Source organism: Prionailurus bengalensis, chromosome D1, assembly GCF_016509475.1.
Source record: "Prionailurus bengalensis isolate Pbe53 chromosome D1, Fcat_Pben_1.1_paternal_pri, whole genome shotgun sequence".
Classification (NCBI taxonomy): Eukaryota; Metazoa; Chordata; class Mammalia; order Carnivora; family Felidae; genus Prionailurus; species Prionailurus bengalensis.
The window spans coordinates 93504138-93519027 of record NC_057346.1 but is presented as its reverse complement, the minus strand read 5'-3'; the positions used below and the strand labels follow the sequence as shown (position 1 = coordinate 93519027).

At 35.6% G+C, this 14890-nt stretch overlaps 1 protein-coding gene across 1 annotated transcript; it reads right to left on the bottom strand.

The window, feature by feature from the left end:
* Positions 1–312: 312 nt before the first annotated feature.
* On the bottom strand, positions 313–13870 carry LOC122484314 (non-histone chromosomal protein HMG-17-like). Its single transcript, XM_043582280.1, has 2 exons — positions 13830–13870; positions 313–586 (listed from the first exon to the last, which is right to left on the bottom strand). The coding sequence occupies exons 1-2, from the start codon at positions 13868–13870 to the stop codon at positions 313–315; spliced, it is 315 nt and encodes a 104-aa protein (XP_043438215.1).
* Between the last annotated feature and the right edge of the window lie 1020 nt (positions 13871–14890).

Below are 14890 nucleotides of genomic sequence, written 5' to 3'. Positions count from 1 at the left end.
GAGGGGCACAGAGAGGAGGAGGAAACAAATTCCAAGCAGGCGCTGCACTGTCAGCACAGAGCCTGATACAGGGCTTAATCTCATCAACCCTGAGATGACCTGAGAGGAAATCAAGAGTTGGACATGTAACTAAATAAGCCACCCAGGTACCCCCCAAATTCTGCATTTTTATAAAACTTGATAAGAATAGTATTTCACTCTTTCTGTCCCAAAAAATAAATAAACGTTGAAAAAAAATTAAAAAAAAAAAAAGAATAGTATTTCAAACACTATAGTCACCAGAAGTATACAGTTACCAAAAATGTTCACACTTCACTTGGCATCTCCAGCACCTTCAGCTTTCTGTGTCTGGTCTGTTTTGGCGACTCCATTGTCTGCAGTGTTATTCCCATCCTTGCAGGCATCAACTTCCCTGTTTTTTCCTTTGGGTACCTTCTCTCCCTTCTTTGCATAGTCCTCTTTAGGCTTGGGCTTTGGAGGAGCAGTTTCAGCAGATAACCTTGCAGATCTTTTCTGTGATTCATCCTTCACCTTGGCTTTATCTCCTTTAGCCTCCCCTTCAGCGTTTCTCTTGGACGTGGTGATGCTGGAGGGGTGGGCTTTAGTGGGTCAAGGGGTCCTTCTCACTAGTTTTTCACACTCTTCCTAAGGATTCTTGTTGCCTTTTGATACCTAAATTAACTTTTAGAATACTTGAAGCGCTCTTTGAGGTCAGCACCTGAAGGTATTGGTAATCACACACACACACACACACACACACACACACACACACACACACTGGAAATACCACTCAACAATCAAAAATAATGAAATCTTGCCATTTGTGACTATGTGGATGGAACTAGAGTATATTATGCTAAGCAATATAAGTCAGGCAAAGACAAATATATAATTTCACTCATATGTGGAATTTGAGAAACAAATGGATGTAGGGAAAGGGAAGGAAAAATAAGATAAAGCCAGAGGGGGAAGCAAACCCTAAGAGACTTAAATACAGAGAAGAAACTGGGGTTTGCTGGAGGGGAGGTGGCTGGGGGATGGGCTAAATGGGTGATGGGCATTAAGGATGACACTTGTTGGGATGAGCCCTGGAGTTGTATGTAAGTGATGAATCTCTGGGTTCTACTCCTGAAACCAGTGCTATACTGGTTCACTAACTTGAAATACATTTAAAATAAAAAAAAATTTACATTGTACACACTTTAACTGGTCTGTACATATCATGGCAGGTGATTTTGTAATAAACTATAATTGGGCTTCCTACTAGTAAAAATAGTCTTTGCTTAGACTGTGGAGGTCTTTCTGAAGATTTTTTTTGAAAAGACACTTGGGAGAAAAAAAGAAAGTCTGGCTATGCTATTATGAAAGAAAATTAGAAAAATTATTTTGAGTGTGACCTTTAGAGCCGGTGGCTCTCCTGAGATAATAGTGGGCCTGTCATTCTTTTTGGACCAAAGTTGTTAGCTTTATGCAACTACTGTATACTGCAAGGTTTTCTAGAACGGGAGACTTTGCATAATGTATTATATATCTCAGTTCACACCAAGGGGCTAGGAAAAGCTCAAGTGGCATAGTCTGATAGATGTTCCAGAGATGGACATTTTAATTATAATCAGATGCTAAATTATTTCCATGTGGGTTGTATTATTACCTTGAGAATTTCTCAATACATGCTTGAAGCATTTTCCCTAGGAAGTAAATGTTTCTAATTTTTACTGAATTTGGCATCTAAAAATGTTTGCCCCTAGTAGTTTTGTTTAAACAAAGACATCATTGGATTACAGATAAGGAACTGTTTCTAGATTAAGAAAGTTACTTATATAATAACCTTGCCCAGTTAATTATTTTCTCTCAATATTTAAAACTCAGGTTAATCATATTAACAGAATCAAAAGACAAAATATAAATAGAATATAAATAATATTAACAATAACAACCATTTTAAGACATAAAATGAAGCAAAGCATGCAATTTGAAATGACAAATATGTTTAAGTTTCCTGTGTGAACCTATAGAAATTGATTAGTTTTTCTTAGTTGTAATTTCTTTCTTGCTAAAAATAGAATTAATAAAATCTATTTCCTTATAGAAAATAAGTGGAAAAAAGAAATGAATATATTTTTGTTTATTTCATACAATAGACAGCGCTTTAGTATGTATTTAAGAATTGGTACCTTAATTTTGTTAGTGAATGGAGCACATTACAGTTTACAAATAATACTTTCATAATGAGTAATATTTTCACTACCTTTTCTTTTTTTTTTTTTTTCAACGTTTATTTTTGGGACAGAGAGAGACAGAGCATGAACGGGGGAGGGGCAGAGAGAGAGGGAGACACAGAATCGGAAACAGGCTCCAGGCTCCGAGCCATCAGCCCAGAGCCTGACGCAGGGCTCGAACCCACGGACCGCGAGATCGTGACCTGGCTGAAGTCGGACCTTAACCGACTGCGCCACCCAGGCACCCCTACCTTTTCTTTTTTATATGCAAGTGAAACTGAGAGTTTAGATGATTCTCTCCAGTTTTGCATGTAGCAACTTTCTAAGTGATGTCTTCATCTATTCCACAAATATTCTGATGTTTTACACTATCTTAAAGTCTTTACAACTGAAGACATTGAGGCACAGAGAGCTGAGATCATCTTCTAGGGATCACACAGCTAAGGTATAATGAGACAGGACTCCTAATCTCAGCAAGATCTCAAGCTCTTTATGTTACAACACTCTGAACCCCCACACAGTCAAGGACACCATGCTGCACTTACAATCTAATCTCCATTCCCTCTTTCACACTATTTTCCATCCTCTTATTATTAAAGCCACTTATTTTTCCCCAAACAGACCATCTACTTTCCACCATGTTTACCCACATCCTAAAATTTTATCCCCACTTTTCTTTACTGATTGCATTCCTGGTGTTGTCTCAAATTTTGTGGACATTGGCCTCTCTTTTGAATTCCTTCAATAAACTACCAGACAAAATCACATCACCTTTGTGTTTCCATTGCTCCTTATACAAGTGTTTCTTATAACCCATTATAAACCAATAATAAAATATCTAACCACTGTTTTAGAACATGTGTCTAAACTAAACATTTTACATGTTTACTCCTTTAAGATCACAAAAGTCTTATGGGTGGGCACCTGGGTGGCTCAGCCGGTTAAGCATCCAACTTGGGCTCAGGTCATGATCTCAGTGTCCATAAGTTCAAGCCCCGTGTCCGGCTCTGTGCTGATGGCTCAGAGCCTGGAGCCTGCTTCAGCTTCAGATTCTGTGTCTCCCTCTCTCTTTGCTGCTCCCTGACTCACACTCTCCCTCTGTTAAAAATAAAGATTATTTTTTTAGTCTTATGGTTTACTTATTATACTACTTTTACAGACACGCAGGTGAGGGAAATTTCCTATTTACCCAGCTCAGCCTTCATATACTTCCTGGTTTCATGTTATATCTTTCCCACCCATTCATCTTCAGTTTTTGGTGTATTCCATACTTACAGTTTCTCTCTTCTAGACGGCAGATAGTTAGGTTTTGCTTATTGATCCATTCTGGACATTTCTTAGTTGGGATTTTCATAAAAACATGTCCTTATTGGTGTGATGGTTATTGTTTATGGAACAAACTGCCATGTGAACACAGAAACTAGAGAAGCAGAGAAGGTGTTGCAGGGGAGAGGATACTTGATTTCACCCTTGAAGAGCAAATGAAGAAGGTCATATGTGCCCAATGGTGATAGCATCACTGACAGAGGAAATGGCATGTGCAAAGGTACAAAGTTCCAAAGTAGCAAAGGTATAGTATATAAGAGATATTTGGCACACGTACTTTTTTAATATACTTTTCTATAGGAGTACTGGCTGCCTTCTAGTGAAAGATTGAGTTTTGCTGCCACATTTTTACAGATGAACTCCTGGTACTTTACATCTCCTGGCAGAACCATGACTAATTGGAACAGCTTTCAATGTGCTAATTAGGTTAGATTCCCTCAATCTCTCTTTTGAGGATTAGAACTAGGAAGCATGGGCATTCGTATTGGAAAATGGCAACACACCAAAAAATATATTTGATGAGGATAAGAAAGCAATAAATGTTTATGTAGTTATTTTGTCTTTACTTATAGAAAACAGTGTATTCCTTTCAACATAATTTCCAATTAGCAGCATGGCACTATTTATTTTTACCATATAGATCTATTAGGTGTACTTCAGAGATGTTTTCAAGATTCCTATGGTGCCTTTTTTGGCCACCCTAGGAGAGAATGTCGTGAAAATGATAGCTGATACAATCGTGGCAAAGATAGTATGAATGAATGAAAAAGAGAAATCAACTCAGTTCTGTCCATTTCCTTTGTGCTATTTCGGTGTCATATCACGAATATTTAATCATGCCTCACCGATGTAGGGAAATAGCGGGTGATATGAACAATAATGGGAATGGATACTAACATGATGAGAGATAGTTATGTTTTTATGTGTTCTATAAAGTCCAACATATCGTTATGGAATTCCATAAATAATGGCAAAACTGGCTTAATATATTCAGTAACTGATGTTCCACTTGAGATTGGGATTGACCGTGTTTTCATATTAGAGAAAAATAATACTAATCCAAAACAGTTTAAAGGGATGGAAAACACTACAAATCAAAGTTGTGAAGAAATGATAGGACATTTTCTTTATATTAAAAAAAAAGAGAGTAGAAAGTGCTGAATTATGGCGGAGACTTGAATGGACCATAATGAATCTCAGTGGCTGAAAGCTGATTCAAAATAAATGGAGATAATTAACAGATTGGAGATCTGCAAGCAACAGGTAATTGGATTATCAATGGATAATTTGTTTCCATGGACGTTTTTACTATCTGCACATCTGCAATATTTCATTCTTGTCATTTTGTTCTCTGAAAGAATGTCCTCAAAACTTAGTTAATCCCCTGTATGATCTCTGTAATTAAGTTATTTTGAAGAGATGGCTACTGCTTTTTTATCCTCAAACAACATCCAAATCCCTCATTTTAATTACAAATGACACTTTATTTCCTCTGTTTTGTACTGACCCTTTGAAAAGAGTGAGGCTTTTTTCATTCTCTAGGGAGCACAAACCCAAGTTTAATAACCTTGATCTTTTAAAATATTGATTCATTAATCTGGGTGTTTTTGCTAGTCACAACAATTGAACATTTCAAGTTTCAAATATCTTTTCATCAAATTTCTAACTCTGCCATAAATTTGAAAGTTTCAAATGTACAGTGAGCCTCTACATTATCTGCTTTTCTTTCTATTGTCATGTCAAGCCTATGATGGTCAATTTTCTCTTTTTCTAAGGAATATGGAAGACCACTTCCCTTTGTTGGTGGGAAGAAAAGGCAGTGGGTGTCAACATTGTTGCAAAGATTTTGTTCAATATATCTAAAGCATGTAGCAAATTTCAAACACAAGAAAAGCAGATGATAAAACTAAGACTACTAACCAAACCCATGAGGCCCAAAGTCACAGAAATGGTAATCCAAGAATTTTGTGAAAGGGCCATTATGTGTGACAGAGAGAAACACTGTTAATGGACCCAGGTATTGTATGAAAAGCACACTCTGAAGCCAGACACACTGGCTTCCTATCCCATTCTTACCTCTTGTTAGCTATATAATGTTGCATAAATTACTAAACATCTTGATCCATTAACCTATGAGTAGAACATAATATTAATCCCCAAATGCCAAATCTATAGAAATGATTAAAAGAATAATAAGGATCTTAGAGCAGTGTCTTCTGACACATGGTTATCCCTATGTTAGCATTTATTATTGTTATTGCGGTTAAGAGAATAACCTTGGATGTGTGAACTCATAGTTAAATTAAGTTGTGACAACCATCTAGAATTCAATCAGATGTTGCTATGATATTAAATGTTAAATTCCTACAAGGCTGGTAAAATATCAAAAGAATGAAACCTTTTATCAATTTCTATGGTCTTCAAGACTAAACAAAGACATTTAAATATCATATAATTGAAATCTCTTTAAATATCACATAATTGACTAAAAATTGTGATTTTCAAATGAAAATCATGCTAAGTTTTTAAAGACAATATTAGAACATTTTGTAATGTTGACACAATATTTGTTAATTTATTTGTTAATTTATTTTTTCAGATTCATGACATTCACTTATATTTTCAGAAGGCCTGATAGAACACTGAGATACGTAAAAAGATGTTGAGTATATTATGTTTATAAAATACAACTAGAGATATTTGAAATATATAAGAAAATTTAATCAGTTAAGCAGTAAAATTTCCCGTAAAAATAATCGTCAAAATTTTCTGTTTTTACAAAAATATGAGTTAGTAAACTGAAGTAACAGATTTTTAAATTTATATAAAATTCTGAAATTTAAAACTAAAACTCTGGGTAGTTTTTTTTCTTGGGGGAAAAGTCTTCAAGGGAATATGTGTGTATATGGATGCATATCATATTTAACAATCTTATCTTCAAACTGGTTTGATAATTTATTATCAACATCTTTCTACTCCTAGATTGTGAAATTTTTCTGAGTATTTGGAACTAATTTGAAAATCATTTGGGGTTCCAGATATTGTATCTGGGCATCATAAATTGAATAACAAAAGGCTTAATTTGTTGAGATTTGGGGGGAAAGGGTAACATACACATTTGCACTGTCCTCTGGAAGATAAGTATTACAGATGAAGGTCAAAACAACCAGTGATAACTGGAGCCTTCTTGTTTGAGCCACATCACACGAATATAGAAGTCAATGAGTGTAAAGTTGTATAGTATTTTTGGAAAATACAATGGTTACAAGAGAATGAGGATATTTGGGTCCTTTAAACTTTCTACACTTCTCTGTGTTTTTCAAGACAAGGCTTTTCTTTAAAAAAGAACTTTTGGGGGCGCCTGGGTGGCGCAGTCGGTTAAGCGTCCGACTTCAGCCAGGTCACGATCTCGCGGTCCGTGAGTTCGAGCCCCGCGTCAGGCTCTGGGCTGATGGCTCAGAGCCTGGAGCCTGTTTCTGATTCTGTGTCTCCCTCTCTCTCTGCCCCTCCCCCGTTCATGCTCTGTCTCTCTCTGTCCCAAAAATAAATAAAAAAACGTTGAAAAAAAAATTAAAAAAAAAAAGAACTTTCGTGTTTGCACATTTTATATGATCCTGTCATTGTTTTCTCTTTGTTCTTCTCTACTTTTTTAATAAAGTGCTTTTGTGATTGGGATTGTAATAGTTTCTGGTCTCAGTTGGTGCCTTGGTGGAACCAAGGGTAGGATTTCTGTACACGTTTAGAAAAGCATTTTGGAGGGGTCATTGATCCCCAGGGGAGGAGACTAGCAGAGAAGGGAAGAGTCAAGAGCTAAAATTTACTGAGAATATAGTAAGATGCCTTACTGTCATCATTTGTGATCCCTTAATAACAATTATGTTGGCATAATTACCCATGTCTTAAAGGTTGAAAATGAAACAACAAAAAATCTGAGATTGTGACTAAGGTCACACAGTTGGTAATTGGTAGGATGGGTATCAAACTCAGGTATGATGCCAAAGTCTTTAATTTTTCTAAAAATAGTAAAGGAAGTGAAACCTAGTGATAATGTCAGATTTGTTTCCCACCAAAAGATTTTCATTTCAGACTTTTCTGCTTCTCCATTTTAATTTTTAAGAGGATATCTTTATTTGACCTTTATAATTAAATTTATCATGAGGTATCTATTTGCTTATCCCAGAGAGGTATATTATTATGTTCTATGTCTGCTAGGTTGAATTCTCACTAGTTTACAGAAGTCATTTTTTATTCTTAATTTATTTTTGTCTGTTATTTTCCATTTTGTTTTTGCCATGTGGTATTAAATAGTACAAGACCCTTTCTTAATGATTTTTGAAAATATATGGAATCAATGCCCATGGCCAAATTTATTTGCTTTCACGGGAAGAGTAATGTTAATGTCAAGTGTCTGTGTTTTTCCCCTTAGGATCTGTTTTAATGACTCTATGCGTAGGTAATCCATGACTTTTGAATGTGTACCAAAGTGAATTGCTTTGCTTCACACCATTGTAACATTCCATTCAGCCAGAAGAGGCCAACAGAACACAAATTAATGATGTTTGCATTGATTCTGTGTGAGTCTAAATTACTGTAATGGAAATGTCTACACTGTCTTGAATATTTTTTCTACTGGCATTTAAGAAGTAGTATAACTGTTTTCTCAATGTATCACCAACTGATTTGGGGAGGAGAGGAAATTATAGCTACCTGTTCCCATTGCTTACTTGATTCCAGACATTTTGCTAAATATATTACAAACATTTTCTCAATAGGATATGGGTTTAATTAGTTGTAGGCTATTTATTTGTGTTTTTTCAAGCAAAAGTTTTATCCTAAGGCTAGTCTTGGAATGTGAAATAGAAGTTTCTGATGATAGTTCTCTTTAAAAAAAGCCATTGTATTCCCACTGCTACTTCTGTAGGATTCCTGAGAATGAGAGAAGATCAAGATAGGAAAAGGGGCAGGGGGAACCTTGGGTAGCATGTGGCCTTTCAGGTAATTTGGTGATTGCAAAATTGTCAAGAGAGTTGCCATTTCTTGGTAGTGACTCTTTGGAAAGACTTTATCTCCTGTGGGTATAGCAACAGTTCTGAAGGTTATGTTAAAAATCTTGAGGGCAACTACTGATTAGTCTCAAAGTTGACCAGGGACCACTTCATGACCACCTGATAATTTCTATCAGTTTTTCTCCCCTAAATTTTAGCCCCAACTATGGTTATGCTGAGGGACACTGACAGTCATTCCAGATGGTGGCTTCACCACATTCTGCATGGAGACACTCTGCCCATCATTTCTGCATTCTGAATCTCCCTCTACATTTAGCCTTTTATTTTAAAACAAATTCATTTACTGACCACTGTGTAAACACACTGACATCTTCATAGACAATTCTCATCTTACTACAGATCATCTCTCCATGTGTTATCTTAGGTACAAAAATGAAGATTAAAACATTTTCTAATGCGGTGCCATAGAGATAAGTAAGGTGTTTTGTTGGGCCCATGTGTGTGAGCAGTTTCTATTTTTAAAAAATATGCAAATTAGAAAAGTCTTCAGAAGTGACCTTAGAAATTTTAATTGAGGCAGGGCTCAGTAAATAGAAATTTACTATTAGTGTCCCTCTTTTACAGATGAAAAAAAAAATTGGCTTGGTGAGTGAAGGGAACTTCCTGAGATAATATGGTTACTAACTACTAACTAGACCTCAGTTTCATCAAATATCTGGACTCTTAATAACTAATTAAAATATTTAAGCTTCCAGTGAGAGAGATGATGCAAATTATTTGATTCTAAAATATTAGTTTCTCTGTTCTTTAAATTTTATGAAGGCTGATGTCTTAAGGCTCTAAAGATTGCTTCACCTGCAAATGACTTAAACACAATTTCTAATTTTTTTTATGTTTATTAATTTTGAGAAAGAGAGAGAGAGACAGAGTGTGAGCAGGCGAGGGGCAGAGAGAGAGGGAGACACAGAATCTGAAGCAGGCTCCAGGCTCTGAGCTGTCAGCACAGAGCCCAACATGGGGCTCAAACCCATGAACTGTGAGATCATGACCTGAGCCAAAGTTGGACCCTTAACCGACTGAGCCACCCAGGCGCCCTGTCTAATGAGAGTTGTTATTGAAGCAGTGGATATCAAGTACTGTTCTGGAATTAAGAGACAGAGTTTCTTCTTCTAGGGACATACAATTTTGCAGCACCCAGATGACTTTTCTCTGAGCTAATTCAAGTCTTTGTTTGCACATAGGTAATATTTATTCTTTGATAAAATTTAAAATAGCAGTTGAATAATGATCTAAATCTTTCCAAAGCATGTCCACATGTTTTGGTGCCTTGTACCCAGCCATTGTTTGCAAACTGGTAGAGCATAAGTTAAAAATACGTTATGAATGTATTTATATCTGTCTTTATATATCTAGTTAACCAGTTTGTCTGAAAATGAGTCATTTCAATTTATAAGTGTCTGATTGGTCCAACAAAAGGAACATTTAGTCATGGGAATCAGTTGAGCTCTTTGTACATGTAGAAAAAGGTAAATAATTTATAATCCTGGTCTTGACTTATTAAATTGATGGAGACACGATGATGCATGTCAGGTGCCTGGCTACCCTCCTCTTCATGACAGGCCTCATTTTCTACAAAACTACCATTCACAGAGACTGCATTTATGTTTTTCCCTCCCTCTTTTACAACGTGTTCTTTTTCCTGCTCAGTTTCCTTGAGTTAGGCCTTCCACAATTATCTGCCATAGTACTTAATAATTTTTTATGGCACCAATGGCTTACCTGAGTTCCTGCATGGGAGTAAGCCATGACTTAAAGTTTGAAGAATGTCCTTGGACTCCTAAGTAGTAACTCAGTATTTGATAGACACACAAATCCCATAAAAGAAAAGTAAACCAATTTTTTTGTAATTTTATCTACTGCCGAAGATATTATTTGTTCAGGAAAAAAAGGAATGAAAATACTGCTACAGGTGTTGGGAATAGTTATTAAATAAATAAATACTAAAAAGAAAATTTTCTTTTGTCTGTCAAAACCCTCTAGTGTTGCCAAGTCATTTCGTATCTGATGTTCAAGAGAGACAGGGCCACTCTCTTCAAAGGCTCATGAGAAAAAAAAAATCAACTTGGCAACTTCTAAAGAACAGAGGAAGAAGATAATGATGAGAAAATATTTGTGTTATTCCTCAAAGCAGAGAGAAATTTGAAAGCATTAATAAAAAGTCTTCCTGGGAAACTGAACTTTATTAATACTAACAAGGTGACAGAATGATATAGTGTTCTTATTCTATTTCATTTTAAAATATAGAAAGGATAATATTTTAATTGTTAAGGTGATCCAGTTTATATTTTTATAGTCCTGGTTGTGTGTTTTCTTTAAAATCTAGCTTATTACACAGATATAATTGAGTCACTTCTCTCTGCTACACAGGTGCAGAGATCATTAGAATATGTATAGCTTGACTGACTCCTATGGGTAGTTTGCTGATGTATTTGTTTACAGAGAAGAGTGTCTTTGATCTCAATAATATATTTTTAGACATTCAGCCTACAGGAGGATATACATTATCACCTCTCTTACACACACTCAGAGAAAATCATTTGTTTCTTTGCATAATCTTGACACCAACCAACAGTGTTTATATCACATTTGTTAAAGAATAATTTTCGGGAAAAGTAAAATCATGAATCTCATACAGAGACAAAATGAACATGTGATAAAGACTGAATTTAACTCATTATTAATGAGGGAACGTGTAAGATATTACAACGAGTTTAAAAGACAATGCCAAGAACAGACACATTTATAAATCAAGAATAATAAAATGAATGTGCAAATGAGGAAGGCAAACTAACTTCTAACACAGTGGCAGGGAGAAGTCAATTGAACCTTTACCAGACAAAATTTATTTCCATGTGTATACACAATCATTTTTGCATTGCCGTGAATTATTTATAATTTTGAGACTTATCTATAACTTGTAAGTAGCTCAAAGGCAGTGAAAGATTATAATCAGATAACCAATTAAATGGGTGTAGTAAAAAATATATATAATTGTCCACTGGAGATATCCAGTAATTTTTCATACTGAGTACAAATTGTTTTACACACTGAAAAGTTCTGGCTGACATGTTGGCTACCTCTCTATTTTCTGTGTATTTGTACATCTTTTTCCTTCTACCTAGATACTGGGATTCTCTGGGTCAAGAACTGTGCTTTGCTTTTTTAGGTTGTTTGCTTTCTACTCCCGATACAGAGTGGGTGAAAACTAGCTACTTCTTACATAGCTGGTGGAATGAAATTATAACATTGGGTGTTGTTAGTCAACCACAATGAAACGTTTGATCTTCATGGTGGGTTGTTTGATAACACGCTGTAAAAAATGTTTTTGGAAGCTTAGGGGAGAATGCTGTTTATTTTGTTGGATATAACTGGTTAATAGCAACACTTTCAGCCTTGCTTCACATCCTTAATTTATGCTCTTATATAATTTTATTGTCAAGAGCTCTTTTGACCCCAGCTTGGTGTAAGCATCCCCCTCCAAAAAAAATGGGTATGACTTTAAACCAGACAAATCTATACTCAAATCTGTCTCTACCACTTTTAATCCTTAGCAACTATGTGACCACAGAGAGAGATTACCTTTACTGAGGCTTAGTTTTTTTTTTTTCATTTTTTAAATTGAGCTAATAATACTGTAACCAAAGAATGTTATGACGATTATATAACATATATAAAAAGCTTAGCCCATGGAGGAATGTGTAAATACTATTTTCCTGCTTTTCTTTTTTTCCTAATTTAATTTAAATAAGGAAAAAAATCAAAATGAAGACTCTTACTCTGCTGAACACCATTTCAGACTAGAAATTAGCCTGAGCACTCATAAAATAGATTTTTTAAAAAGATGCTTGAATCATTTAGTTTATAACACTGCTTTTAACTTGAAGATTGAAAATGTACTTTAAGGTTGGGGCAACTTTTAAAAACCAATACCTTGCTCGGTAATAATTAGAAAAAGCCTAATTTATTAAAGAGCTTTCTCCCTTTTCACCTAGTAGAGGTAGAAATGTCAGAATATTTCTGGAATGCAAATATTACCTCTTGCATTCCATTTATTTTACACTCTCCCCATTCTCTCTCTTTCTTTCTCTCTCTCTCTCATAACTAGGGGAGTCATCCCATTTCGAAAACAGATTAGCCATTGTATTTAGACTCCAGAACAGAAAATACCAGCATTCAGACAGAACATTCAATATGTATGCAGAGTTGGTCTAACTCTGCCATATCTCTTTCATATATAAAAATAAAAAAATCAGTCTCTTGAAAGGTCTAATTACTTGGATAGGAGTAGTATATGATATTATCTTTGCCAATCCCAAATGGCCACATATATATATTCCCTTTTATATGCTATTTCCTCATTTACAGATTACATAGGGCCTTTCAGCTACCACAGCAAAAAATCAGCCTGGGAGCTGCATACTTTGATGTGATTTTCAACAATACTTATTCTCTTAGAAACAAATTTTGCCCTCTTTGTTTGCTGGTATTTTTATGGCAGCTGCACAATTACTTTTTCTCTAAAAAAAAATGCATCTGCTGAGGAGTGAAAGCATTTGGAGCAACTTTAATGAGTGCACCATTTATTTGTCAATGATTTGTCAGAACGGTTTTGTTACCTTATTGTCTCCTGGAGGTTGCCGACTATTAAAAACAAACACAAGATAAACATAAATAAACAGATATAACATGTCCTCTAGAAAGCATCTGAATAATGAGAAATTAAATCCTGAAATCCTCTTCAATGTCCTTGGAGATTCCTGGGCTTCTGTGGAGATTGTAAGGCACATATGAGATCATAGTACACACTTCTTCAGTAGAGGAGTTTTCAGAGACTAAAAAAATCCCCTCTGAAGCCCCATCACAGGAAAATTTTAAAAATCTGCAAATTTTACTGCAGTGAATTCTAATCATTCAGGGTTTGGAAACCAGAATTCAGTAGCTTGTACTTGAGTATTTTGGCATTTGGAAGCATATCTTGAAGGAGCTGAAATAAAAAGGTGGGGGCCACATACTGAAGAGAGCTGAGAATGCTCACATGACCAGCATTCGAGATAATTTTAATTTATGGGCTGATAAGATGTGAACCAAATCCTACTTCCTTCTCATTAGTGATAATTAACAACTAATGGAGCAGGAGAGAAGTCAATCTTAAAAGATTCCTTTCTTTTGTAAGAGATCTGATTATAGGTTATGTTTTCCCTTTAGATATTTTACTCACAGGAAGGTGGTGTTTAGTACAGGGAAAGCAAGCGCGTACATTTCCGAATTAGTTACATTAGTTACATTCACACACCCGTGAAACTTCAAAAATATTAAGGCTTGTTTCAGGGAAAGGGTAATTCAGAATGGAGATGACTCTGCATTATCCACTTTTTTAAATGATTTATATGCATTCAAGATATATAGTATTAAGAACAAAAAGTCATGGCGAGAAATGAATGTGGATTTGAACTGAAAACCCAGCTGTAGAATCCCAGTTCTCCCAAACCAAACTCTTCATCCCGCCCCCTCAGACTGAGTCGTTCAGACCATATATTTTGAAGCTTGTCTTATTACCTTCCTCATTATTTACTGTCTACCAACTACTTAGGCTATTGATTCTACCTCCTAAATATTGTTAGAATTTGTTTGTTGTCCTTTTGATTCCTGCTCATTGCCCTTGTCTAAACTATGAGCCTCTCTCTAGTGTGCCCCTGCATAAACAGATTGCGACTGGTCTTTCTGCCTTAGGGCTTTGCATTCTTTTAATTATTTCTTAATCATGTAATACGCCAAAGTGATCTTCAAATTCTGATTACGTCAATCTAACTCATTGTACCTCTCTACCTCTCAATACACACACACACACACACACACACACACACACACACACAAGATTTGTCTTAGGAGAAATTCTCAAATATGTAGCATGGTTTATTGTCTCCTGAATAATTTTGTCCTCTGTCCCCCAGCTTCTGTATCTAAACTCTTATATCCACCCTTTAACCACCTCGCCTTGAAGACTAGAATTTTTGTGCCAGCATTCCCAGAGAAAATCCAGAGACTCGCTTCAATGGGAAGAATAGTTTAGTTCAATGTGGATTGCTTTGCTGAAACTATGTGGTTTTCTAAACCAAAATTGTGGACATGCTGTTTGCCAAGAAGACAGCCCACAAGTATCCACTTGAATAGTATTTCTGGAATTTTAGTGTGCACAGGTATTACCGAGGATGCTATAGAAATGTGGATTCTGATATGGAGCAGGCCTGGAGAGTCTGCATGTCTAACAAATTTCCTGCT

Coding starts and splice junctions, on each gene's coding strand:
- LOC122484314 (XM_043582280.1), bottom strand. CDS start 13,870: ATGTACGCGCTTGCTTTCCCTGTACTAAACACCACCTTCCT. Junction 587..13,829: donor GTACTAAACACCACCTTCCT/GTGAGTAAAATA, acceptor CCACCCCTCCAG/CATCACCACGTCCAAGAGAA.